The sequence below is a fragment of the Entelurus aequoreus genome, linkage group LG08 (genome assembly GCF_033978785.1).
Source record: "Entelurus aequoreus isolate RoL-2023_Sb linkage group LG08, RoL_Eaeq_v1.1, whole genome shotgun sequence".
Lineage (NCBI taxonomy): Eukaryota > Metazoa > Chordata > Actinopteri > Syngnathiformes > Syngnathidae > Entelurus > Entelurus aequoreus.
In genome coordinates, this window is record NC_084738.1 from 48806301 (window position 1) to 48819382 (window position 13082).

At 39.7% G+C, this 13082-nt stretch overlaps 1 protein-coding gene across 1 annotated transcript in view; it reads right to left on the minus strand.

The window, feature by feature from the left end:
* Positions 1 to 12934, minus strand: part of LOC133655999 (ATP-binding cassette sub-family F member 1-like) — a 59396-nt gene extending 46462 nt beyond the window's left edge. Inside the window, exons 1-3 of the mRNA XM_062056714.1 lie at positions 12746 to 12934; positions 4640 to 4686; positions 4483 to 4554 (exon numbers count right to left, since the gene is read on the minus strand). Of these exons, the coding sequence (XP_061912698.1) occupies positions 4483 to 4554; positions 4640 to 4686; positions 12746 to 12812 (186 nt within the window). The 5' untranslated portion in view covers positions 12813 to 12934. The remainder of the gene's footprint in view (positions 1 to 4482; positions 4555 to 4639; positions 4687 to 12745) is intronic.
* Between the last annotated feature and the right edge of the window lie 148 nt (positions 12935 to 13082).

Genomic DNA, 13082 nt, shown 5'->3' on the forward strand with positions numbered 1-13082 from the left:
CCTCTAAGGTTCCACTCCTATGGTGATTTACCACCAAAAATTGTTAAAAAATTGGAGGTAAGCTGGCAAATTAATTTCCCATTAAACTTTAATTTGTTTAAGTAAAGGAGAATAGGTCCGGGTAAAAAAAAACAAAAAACGACTGTAAAATCTACAGTGGAATAGGACCGAATGAATGATCTAGTTATGCTAAAATACTGTATGTTACAGATACATGAATGGGTCAGAGCATATTCAAGAGCAGCATATTAATTTTGTTTTGTGCATTTTGGGCAGTTTCTGTCAACAAAAACTAATACAAAAGGATGACTGTTGTATTTTGTCTCATATGGGATGAGGTGGTGACTTGTCCAGGGTGTACTCTGCCTTCCACCCGAATGCAGCTGGGATACGTTCCAGCCACCCAAGCGATCGCGAAAGGGACAAGCGATAGAAAATGGATGGATGGATAAGGCTCTACTGATCACTTATTTTACGACCTGTCTTCAATTTTTAATGCAAATAAAGCACACTGCCATTTCACTTAAGACACATCATAAAATGTACATATTGTCGCATATTTAACATGAATCACATTCACTTGCATATTTACTATTATACTATCATCATCATTACACTAGTGCAGGGGACTTCAACAGGACCCCCCAAGTGGATGGAAAGATAGAGTGGGGACTCCCTACTTATGTATCTTGTATACAATTGTGCTTTAATTTAAACTGATCCTAAAGGTGCCTTCTTAACCTGCAGTTTTTGAAATGGAGTGTTAGGTGCTACATTTCTCACTGTGCATGTGTGAATGACATGGTTGTGGAACGGAACGGCGTGGCGAAGTTGGTAGAGTGGCCGTGCCAGCAATCGGAGGGTTGCTGGTTACTGGGGTTCAATCCCCACCTTCTACCATCCTAGTCACGTCCGTTGTGTCCTTGGGCAAGACACTTCACCCTTTGCTCCTGATGGGTGCTGGTAGCGTCTTGCATGGCAGCTCCCTCCATCAGTGTGTGAATGTGTGTGTGAATGGGTGAATGTGGAAATACTGTCAAAGCGCTTTGAGTACCTTGAAGGTAGAAAAGCGCTATACAAGTATAACCCATTTATCATTTATTTAACGGAAGTAACGTTGTTGTTTTGCAGGAGTAAGCTGCTGTTGTTGTGATGCAGGAGTTGCAGTTAAGTCATTAAAATGTACAGTTGTCGTAGTTATTGAGCCAACATTGGTAGCAGAGGATGGCCGCTGGTAATTATAAAGTTCCGCCAGCGTTTAATTTGAAGAAATCTTACAAAAAGTTGGAAAAATGAGGTAGAAATCTGGAGACTGATTACAGACTTGGAAAAGAAGAAGTAGGCCTTGGCGGTTGCCTTGTCGCTAATGGGAAGAGTGAGATACAGCGCATTGGAAATACCCGCAGAGGATTTGAACAAAGATGATGGTCTGACTACACTTTTGAAAAAACTGGACTCAGTTTTTGAAGGAGGAAAAGGACCGCCAATTCGGGGCGTACACGGATAACATACCAGACACAAGATAATGAAATACAATGGTGTTTTGATGGTGGATTACATTGTTGAGTTTGAACAGAGTTACAACAGAATTTGGCAGTTTAAAATGGAGCTCCCGGATGCGGTGTTAGCATTCAAGCTAATAGACACGGCGGGACGGACTGTCAAAGACAAACAGTTGTTGCTTACCGCTTGTCCAAGTCTCACGTTTGACAACATGAAGGCCGCCTTGAAGAGGATATCTAGCGATACTACGCCACAGATGAGGACTGGTGCACTGCAGGTGAGCGGAGATGCAACTGACGCTGCCTACTACACAAAGTTTACCGACAGGAGAGGAAGTCAGTCAAATATAATAATAATAATAATAATGGATTAGATTTTATATCACGCTTTTCTATTATTAGATACTCAAAGCGCTCACAGAGAAGTGAGAACCCATCATTCATTCACACCTGGTGGTGGTAAGCTACATTTGTAGCCACAGCTGCCCTGGTGTAGACTGACGGAAGCGAGGCTGCCAGTTTTGCGCCTACGACCCCTCCGACCACCACCTATCATTCATTCATCATTCATTCACCAGTGTGAGCGGCACAGGGGGCAAGGGCGAAATGTCCTGCCCAAGGACACAACGGCAGCGATTTGGATGTCAAGAGGCGGGGAGCGAACCTGCAACCCTCAGGTTTCTGGCACGGCCGCTCTACCCACTACACCATACCGCCCCCAATATATGCAACATCAAACAGATATTCAAGGTATTAATCCGCTTAACAGATATGGTAGGAGAACGAGATGTGCAGTCTGCCTAAGTGTATATCACTGGGCAAAGGACTGCCCCCACAAAAATTACTATGCTAAACTAACAGAAGTTGAGGGATGACCAGAGCGTGAAGAATGCAACATTACTTAATTGTCTAACGACATATTGTTTAACACAGAGATCTTCATGGTAGTCTTTGGGATATGCTGTGATTGACACAGCTTGCACTAGAACAGTGTGAAGCGAAAAATGGCATCATCATTATGTCAACCAACTAACAGACCGAGTTGCTGAAAATGAACAGGCATACAAAGTGCAAGACCATTCAAGTTTGACGAGCAGAGCTGAAGGGGGCCGTCATGTCCAAGTTTAAGGCCTCAATCATAGCCTTGGAAGCAAAGGATCTGCAGCTGGAGGAGCAGCTGGAGCAGGAAATAAAAGAGAGAGGGGCAGCCAACAAGATTGCTCGCCGTACGAAGAAGAAACTGAAAGAAGTGACGCTGCAGATGGAAGACAAACGTCATGCTGACCAGTACAAGGAGCAGGTGGTGTTCAGTGTTTCATCCATAGGAAATCTTCCATTTAGAGGCACTTAGGGTAGGCACCTAATCATGTTTCTGGGAGAGGGTGGAAGATTCTTGCCCATATGCTGGCAGAGCAGCAGAGTTGTTCGCACAGTGCAGTTTTCTTAACTACACAGTACTCATAGATCACCAGCAGTATTTAAGGAACTCATCCACTCTGGGACTATGCAGCAAACCATGTTGTCAGCAAATAAGGAGCAGCTTGCTGACTGTTTGACCAAGAAAGGAGCGTCTGCACTCATTTTGCTGAGGGCTCTCAGCAAAAGTGTATGGCAGCTTAAAAGTCAAATGGACTTAACAAATAATTGTTCTTTACTGTTCTACTTCAGTTATTAAAGCTGAAACTTTATACCTGACTATCCGTTAAGGACACAAAAATACATATTTTCTGTGCACTGTTTTTCTTTAAAGAGAAAAGGGCAGTTTGTCACGTGCTGCATTCCTGACAGCGCATGTGCGAATGACGTGGTTGTGGAGCGGAAGTGACGTTAAGCGGGAGTGAGCCGTTGTCGTGATGCAGGAGTTGCAGCAAAGACATTATTACGTACAGTTGTCGTCGTAGTTATTGAGCCAACAGGAGGATAGGTTTATCTCTTTTTGTTGTGTTTTTTGTCTGGTTATAAAATTATGCATTTTTACAATTCAAACACAAACTTTAACTAGCTGCTAGCTGAAAATGGGCTTTCGACCAAGCTCAGGGAACCTGACAGAGTCTTATGATTGGCACAGCAACGATTAAGGTGGGTCCTCCTTGTTGGAGGGACAGGCAAATTGCATCATGTCCTGATTGCTCCTGTGTGTTGCTGAGTGTGTGCATTGCTGATTGAAAGACATCTTGTGTTTCCATTTATCTGGTCACCACAGTGTGTTGGATCAATGTTAATGTGTATATAAAGACATTTAAAATATAGAAAAAAATTGCAAGAGGATTAAAACGTTATTTTAATATGATTTTATCGTGAAATTACCGGAAGTAGCGTATGCTCGCCAATTAGCTATCAGGGCTAATAACCATTCTTTTTGAAAACACGTACTTCACATTACTATGGCTGTATTTTAAAACAAACATAAATGGTAAATGGACTATACTTGTATAGCGCTTTTCTACCTTCAAAGTACTCAAAGCACGTTGACACTATTTCCACATTCACACACTGATGGCAGGAGCTCCCATGCAAGGCCCTAACCACGGGTGAAGTGTCTCTTGCCCAAGGACACAATGGACGTGATTAGGATGGCGGAAGCTGGGATCGAACCTGCAATACTCAAGTTAATGGCCGCTCTATTACCCGAGCCACGGTGTCCCAACATTACATTGCTACCACTGACACCATGCACTCTATGAATTCAGCAAACATCAGTAAAGCCACAGTATGTCTCAAACACTTGTGCTATTAGCTATAATATTGACAGTTTTAACTAGCACGGCTAATTTATCTTTGGCCGTTGGCTAAAAGTAGTATTGTGTTTTTAGCTATACCATTAAATAAACGATTCATGGAAGCAGATAAAAATACTCGATAATCTTTTTTAATCTAGGTAATGTAATTATTCGGGGAATTGTTTCACTTCTAAAGTGGAAGGATAAATTGTATACCAAATAATTGCATGATCATTACTGGCCTATTGCCGATAAATTACCTGTTTAGGATCTGACACGGTCACCTCATCTACCTCCTCAACTTTGATGTCGGTCTGCAGTTCCTCAAAAAACTGGTGGAATACAATACACAGCAAATCAAAAATCAAGTTTAACATAAACAAAAAAATGTATATATATTTTTTTGCATGTACTCACGCTCTTTTTGCCTTTTTTATCTTTTTTCCCCTTTTTCACAGTTTTTTCTGTAAGTACAAAAGAACAATGGTGGCACAACAGATGATGGGAAACTTAAGTGTCAGGGGTGTTCATTTTATATTGGCTCTTGACAAATTCCAAAACTGTTTCATAATTAATGCTAAATTATTACTATTCAATATCATTGCAATTCCAATAAAGACTAGTCTGTTCTTAAATATTACATTCATTTTCTGAGTCAACTATAACACAAAGCAAAGGTTTTACACGGATAAAAGTTTCCCCTTAATGTAATTGAATGTGGCGCGCTGCCATGGTATTTTCATTACCGCCACACCTTGTAAATCTTTTTTTTTTACTTTACCATACTTACCTATCAAGAAGGAAATTAGCAAGTTTGGCGTCAGATAAAAAAATATTCTCCGCCTTCAATCATCTCCATCTTTCAAAGGCATCCCCGATACAAATCCTTGTTTTGTTCCTGGCTTTGTCATGAATAAGTTGAGAAGCGTAACGAGGCCTTTTAGATTTACTAAGGTCTGACATGTTTAGTAACTTTACCAGTGGCAGTACCTAGACGAAGATGGTGGTGCGTAACTGGCAACCTGGATATGACACTCTCATGGAGTTTCTAATTTGTCAAACGGTAGAGGGCGGGACATCGAAATAAAAACAATAAGATTTTGGGGCTGTAAATCTAATTTTGAAATGACCATATCCCGGCTGAACTACTATTATCAGTTATAGAAGTATTAAAAAAGAACATGATTTATTAATGCCTTTTGACATATCAGGGCCATTTAATGATGACTTGACATGAAATTATTACATATGGCTCTTTTAGCAGAAAACGTCCAAATGGAGTAATAGCACGAAGCAAGTGTGACGTCATGCTCGCTGCAGCTTGCCTCTTTTGTCAGGGACATCGAAGGACAGAAGTAAAGAGTACACAAGTACATTCTATAATAACACCAGTAGAAGATGCTAGATTTGTTGCTAGTTGTTTTTATTTGAAAAAGTAATTTTAACACTCGAAAAAATCTCAAAAAAGTACATTGGACAATATTACTTATTAATAACATAATTGTTTGTAAATGTATCACAACTAGGGCTGGGCGATATGACTAAAAAATGTATCACGATATAAGTGTTTCATATCAGTCGATATCGATAATTATTGATTAAAAAAAAAAAAACTATTCTAAATAAAGACCAGGAGAAAAAAGTCTGAATTTAAATACTTTTATTTTAAATATAACCTTTAACCTTTAGAACGAGGTCAGCATTATGAAACACAGTCAAATAAATGAAAATACTGGTCGATGTACAAATATTGACATTAAATAAATGCTTAATCCAACAAAATGTGCAAAGTATTGTAATTAAGAAATTAGTAGTGTACAACTCAGGCTTTAAAGCCATATTGGTAACAATATATGCAAATAAATAACAGTCACATTAAGCAAGCAGAAACAAACATGTCTTACAGAATATTGTAAACATCGGAATAAACTTGCGTCTGAACATCTGTGACAAAACAAACCTGTTACCCTCTTCAGTCATTCATGGAAAAATCAAACCAACTTCAGTATCTCCTTTTCCACGGATTCCCTGCACATTGTGTAAAGCTTAGGAATAGCTGTCTTGGAAAAGTGCTTTCGGCCAGGTAGAACATAACGGGGGTCGAGCACGTGTATGAGATGCTTGTACCCAGACTTCTCAACTATGCTGAGCGGTAGCATGTCCTTTGCTAATTGATACACCACTGCATCCGTTATTTCTTTATAACGTTTTGAATTTTTGTCGTATGGCACTGCTGCCGAGTAATACTGTCTGCGGCAACAACAGACCACCATCGAGACGATGGTGGTCTGTTGTTGCCGCTTTGGTGCTGTTCCACTTGCACCGGCTGATGTAGATGGTTGTGGCTGTTTGATACTGCTGTACTCCAGCGGGTGAGAGCGGCTCAGTTGGCAAAATAAGTTTGTCGTGTTCCCAGACTTGGTCGGGACGACGACCTTGCAAAGTTTGCAGACAGTATTACTCTGATTCGTATCGGATTTTAAAAAAAATCCAAAATACTGCCAAACTGGTGACGTGACGTTTCCTTTTTTATTTACAATTTCCTCTCGTGCTGCCGCGCTCATATTCCCGTTTTGTTTTACTCCTCGTCGTCAGCTAGCCGTTGTTGCTTTTTCCCCCCCCCAGTTAGCATTTCCCAGAATGCCTTGCGGTTCAGGCTCGGCCGTGATAGGTCGAGAGGACAAAGCCCTTCTTCTGCCTACACCCCCCAGAATGCCGTGCGGTTCCGGCTGCGCCTTTCTTCCTATTTTTTTCTAACAGAACTCAGTGAAATTATCGAACGTTCTATCGACCCCATTTTCTATTGATATTGATCACATGTCTATCGCGATATATATTGTTATTGTTTGTTATGTTATGGTTTTCTTCAAAAAGGCTCAAATAATGTTGTGATTCACAACATTATTTGAGCCTTTTTGAAGAAAACCATGTCACCTTAGCAAATTATGCAAACTAATTGATGACGTCATGGTGACCACACCCATAATCCTACCCCTGACGACGCCCCCACCACTACAGGTATTTTGGCAGTCTATGCAAGGTTAATTCAACTTGCGGCCTGCGGGCCATATCCAGGCTGCCAAATCTTTTGATTTGGCTCGCCGAACATCACCCAAATAGGCTTGATAAAACCATTCAAAACAGGATTGATCATGTATGCAATACTCGCACAAACCCACAGAGAGTTACAGCAAAGCATATGTGAGCAAGTAGAAGAAGATGGCACTATCGACCCTGAAAAATGTTTTAATTAATCGCGAAAATCTGACTTTTAACAGCGACTGCACAACAAAGTATGAATGTAAAGAAATTGCTCACTCTATGATGTCTTTTGTATTTGTGGTCGTGTTGTTTTTGGCTGTTTAACTCTGGCGGTCAATACTGTTAAATACATGTTGCGCTGAATTTGACCAGCAGAGGGTGATAAAGCTACACGGTCCTTAGGTTTATTTGTGGTAAACCACATGTGTGCAATGTTTGCTGTGTGTATTAACACTAAACCTTCTATATTATTTATGTAAAATACACAATGGACGTTATACTTTTGTAATGTGTATATTTTCAGTCTTACAAACCTAAATAAAGGAAGACGTATAAAAAAATAAGACACAGAGGAAGAAAAATTATTAAAAAAAAAGGAACATCATTCATCAAAAAAAAAAACTTAGCTTGTGTTTCTTCATACTCTTAACCAGGGGTCCCCAAACTACGGCCCGCGGGCCAGATACGGCCCGCCAGCGTCCATAATCCTGCCCGCGCGTAGTCCAGAGTAAAAAAAAAAAGATTAAAAAAAAAGAACTATTTATTTTTATTTTTTAATCTGTCCTTTTTCGCCTATCCATCAATCCATTTTCTACCGCTTGTTACTGGGTCTCCTAGGCCAGGGGTCGGCAACACGCGGCTCCGGACCCGCATGCAGGTCTTTGATGACTCTGATGTGGCTCAGCTGCATACTTGCCGACCCCCCCAATTTTTCCGGGAGGTTTCCGGATTTCAGTGCCTCTCCCGGGGCAAACATTCTCCAATTTTCACCCGGACAACAATATTGAGGGCGTGCTGTGATGGCACTGTCTTTAACGTCCTCTACAACATGTCGTCGCATCCGCTTTTACACCATGCTATCTGCGTGCCGGCCCGGTCACATGTAGTATGCGGCCTCTGCTTTCACACGTAAGTGACTGCAAGGCATACTTGGTCAACAGCCATACAGGTTACACTGAGGGTTGTGATATAAACAACTTTAACACTCTTACTAATATGCGCCACACTGTGAACCCACACCAAACAAGAATGACAAACACATTTTGGGAGAACATCCGCACTGTAACACAACATAAACACAACAGAACAAATACCCAGAATCCCATGCATCCCTAACTCTTCCGGGCTACATTATACACCCCCGCTACCACCAAACCCCCCCCCAACATCGCCCACCTCAACCGACGCACTGGGGGGGGGGGGGGGGGGGTTTGGTGGTAGCGGGGGTGTATAATGTAGCCCGGAAGAGTTAGGGATGCATGGGATTCTGGGTATTTGTTCTGTTGTGTTTATGTTGTGTTACAGTGCGGATGTTCTCCCAAAATGTGTTTGTCATTCTTGTTTGGTGTGGGTTCACAGTGTGGCGCATATTAGTAAGAGTGTTAAAGTTGTTTATATCACAATGTGAATGTGAGTGTGAATGTTGTCTGTCTATCTGTGTTGTCCCTGCGATGAGGTGGCGACTTGTCCAGGATGTACCCCGCCTTCCGCCCGATTGTAGCTGAGATAGGCTCCAGCGCCCCCCGCGACCCCGAAGGGAATAAGCGGTAGAAAATGGATGGATGGATGGAGTTGACTTGAAACTGTTTAATGTTGCACTTTTTATATGTAGAAGAAAAGTTTTGTCATTTTATTTAATCTGAGCAACAACTTGAGGCAGTTTAATTTTGATTATCGTGGGCAGAATTATTATAGTGTTCCCAATGTTAAAAGGATAAAGCCATTGTTTACAAATTTGGTAAATAAATAACCAAAAAATTTATATTTTGTTGTTTTCTTACTGTACTGAAAATGAACCGAACCGTGACTTCTAAACCGAGGTACGTACTGAACCGAAATTTTTGTGTACCGTTACACCCCTACTAAAAACGTATTTTTAATAATAGAGTATCGAAATTTATGAATCGATTCAGAATTGTATCAAATAACAGTGTTTCCCATAAACTGCCAAGATACCTGTGGTGGTGGGGGCGTGGCTATGGGCGTGGTCACCATGACGTCATCGAGTAATTTGCATAATTTACTACAATGATATGATTTTCTCTAAAAAGGCTCCAAAAATGTATACTTACTAATTTATAACAGTTATATTTGAAACATCCTTACATCCATCCATCCATCTTACAATATAATTACAACACTTTATGTACATATTTATATACAGATTTGAACAATAAGTTATTCACTGAAATATTTGTATTAATTGTGGTTCTTACAAAAAATATATCTTATAAAATATAAAAGCTAAAATGTATCTTAAAGCTCTGCCCCTTTAATTAGTGCATACTAAATAATTTAACTTTAGCTTACTACTACAACCATATTATTTACCAGCAACATAAAGTGAAACAGAGGCAGAGGTGTCCTGCCACAGTCAGTAACAAATAAACAGAAAACAGTAGTGGTCAAATACAAATAAGGCAACAAGAGAAGTATCCTACACTTCTCTTTTGTAAAGTAAATCTGAACAGCCTATATGGGCATCTACATCAACTATATGATTTGCCTGAGAAGCTGGACAGGACATAAAAATAAATAACACATTTGAAAAAAATTTAAAAAATCTAATTGTGGCGGACGTAATTCTTTCGTGGCGGGCCGCCACAAATAAATGAATGTGTGGGAAACACTGAATAATATTTGCTATTGGGATGTGAATAGATTTTTCCAGCACCCCTAGAACTTGCCGCCCCTCATCCTTTATTTTTCTGTATGCGACCTTGAGTGAAAAATGTCATACGTGAAGTTTGACTTGCTATGCTTAGTAAAAGTAAAGGTAGTTTAATAACGGGTGTCCTCAGAAAAAAAACATAGAACAATTGAGAACAGTCAGCACCTTCAACTAGTGTTGGGCATATCAATCCAAACATCAATAAAATTGATACCAAGGATACCCTATTTTCCCGACTATACGCCGCTACTTAAAAAAAATTTTTTTTTACAGTTTTAATCAATAAAAAGAGCCAGAGACTGATTCACCGACGCTTGGGATTTTTTGTTTGGATTGATTCTGTGGAATGGTATGCGGTTAAACCGAATAGGTTTTTTTTATACAACAGGTTTAGCTGTGTGATAACTGAGATGGTGTACGCAAACCAGGACAACATTTTGGTGAATATTTTATCGAAAATTTAATCACACAGAAAACTGACGTACCGCTGTTTTTTTTTACAAGGGAATAGGTCCTTGGTCAGAGGACTGGGGAAGCCTTTTCGATACTTATTCTAGACGATTTACCTATTTTTGCGCCAACAATTGTACCCAATGTAAGCAAATCCTTTTATTTTTTCATATTACTACATTGTTTGATAACAAATATTTGTCCCATTAAATTAAAGGCATAAAATGATCTTGAAAAATGTCCAGTTAATGATATGGGTAACAGTATCGGTGTCTGACACTTTCTGTATTCACTTGATATATGTGTCCTGTATGTACTTGGTAGGGCTGGGTGATATATCGAGTTTGTAAGATATATCGATATATTTTTAAACGAGATCTGAATCAAGAAAATATCGTAATATCGATATAATTTATTTCACGTTAAAATGACCAAACACAGCTTATTTGTTGTGTTCCTTGATTCTCCCCACCACTTCCCACTACCTCAGAACACCCCACGGGCTACTAAACCCCTCCCCTTCCTCCTTCAAAGATGTGCTCGCATGTATAAGATTCAGGATTGGTTGGTTGTTTACTATGATGAGTCACGATTGGTTGAGATTAATGCAAAACATTAGGGACAGGCCAATCAGAGGCAACATAGGGTGGGTCATGGAACCAGGAAGGGAAATCACAACAGACATCCCAAATGACAACGAGAGTCGGAGAAGACAAGAGGGAAATATTCAAGCGGGCGATTTAAATATTAATAAAACTAGTGGAAGATGGCAGAGGGATTCTCTTCTTTAGATTTTTCTTATAGCTATGTAGACGACAACCAGGAAACCCACAATGTGTCTACTTGGCCACATTTGGACAAATGTATGCGTCTGGATAAAACATTAATTTAAGTTGTTTACCATGTAAGTCCAAACCAAAACTATTCACGAGTTGCCAAGCTAGGCATAATTCGCACGAGAAATGCTGCCAAAAATGTATGCCGAAGTGAGGAAGATCCTATGATCTTGCTATCCGCACAATTAAGTAAAGTCACTTATTTGGCGCTGACCAGAACCGTACGTGTTTGACAGTCCATTACATCGTAGACTGGGAATTTAAAAAGTGCCTGCCTGCAAATGTATTTTTTATCTTTTGATACATTTTGTATTATTTGCATAGCTATGTTATTTATTTTACGTAGAAAGAATATGTTTCTATTGTATTTATGTTATGTAATTATGTGCTACTTAAACAGTTTATTTTCTGTGCTGTTAATACCTACCTTGACTAAGTGGGTTAATAAAAGTGCCACTGACTGTTTACTGTACAGTTGTCATTCACTTCAATTTAAGTGAACCTTGCTCAAAAATTAACATCTTTATATGTATACTTTCACCGGAAAATATATCGATATATATCGAATATCGAGTTTAAGTAAAAATATATCGAGATATACTTTTTCGTCCATATCACCCAGCGCTAGTACTTGTTATCCGAACGATACCAACATTTTGCAGTACAACCCACACCTTCTTACAAAACGCAGCAATACGGTGTTTAAAAGTGCTCTTCAGGTATTACACAGCCTTTGATATTTGAATTGAATACTCACGCTAAAGTTAACTTAAAGATATGAAAGGAAGGAAAGAGATTGTAAGGTCATCGTAGTAAGGCTCAACTGTCATCATTACACATGCTTTTCACAGGATTGCATCATTTTTATACATCACGCCGACGTGAGCATTGCTGCATTCATTGCAAGTGAAGGACAGTTCTAGTACGATGCATTGTGTTCCACTTAAAACAACTGCTATTTGACAACACTAGATAGCCAATTCACCCACAAATTAGCCACGAGTGTGTAACGCACATCTTCACCTTTCCATTTCAACTTGGGGAGTTGTCAATAGTTTAATTCTAAAAGTGAGTATTTCACTGTAATGCTGCTGCTAGGTTGATTAAAAAATGAAGCCGAATTGCACAAAAGAGCCTATCGATTAAAATGATATTGATAAGTTAACAATAAGATATGCATATCAGCTGTATATGCAGAGGTCATCATTTCTATGCGGTTTTTTCAATGGAGTTTGCCTCAGTTAGCGCCGGTGGCTAGCCAGCCCATCTAACCACCGTACGTATCATCTTATCGTTTGATATTACCTGCTGTTGGCGTCGGAGTGACTTCGTCGTCCACCCATTCTGCTTCTTCTTTAGCTTTCTTGGGCATTTTCCTTGTTTATCCAAATATTGTAACTAAAAAGATAACAACCACACGTCATGCGGCCCAACGGCGTGAAGCTACAGATAGACCAAGTTTTCTTCTTCTGGCAACTTGGCAAGAGGCATTTGGCGCTTTGCCGCCATCTGTAGGTTGGAAGAGCAACTGCTTACAGCACTTTATTGTAAGAAACATACATTAGACATTAAAACATATGTATTTTCACCTATTCAATCATTTTTTTGACTATATAAAGATAAATATATATTTAAAAAATGA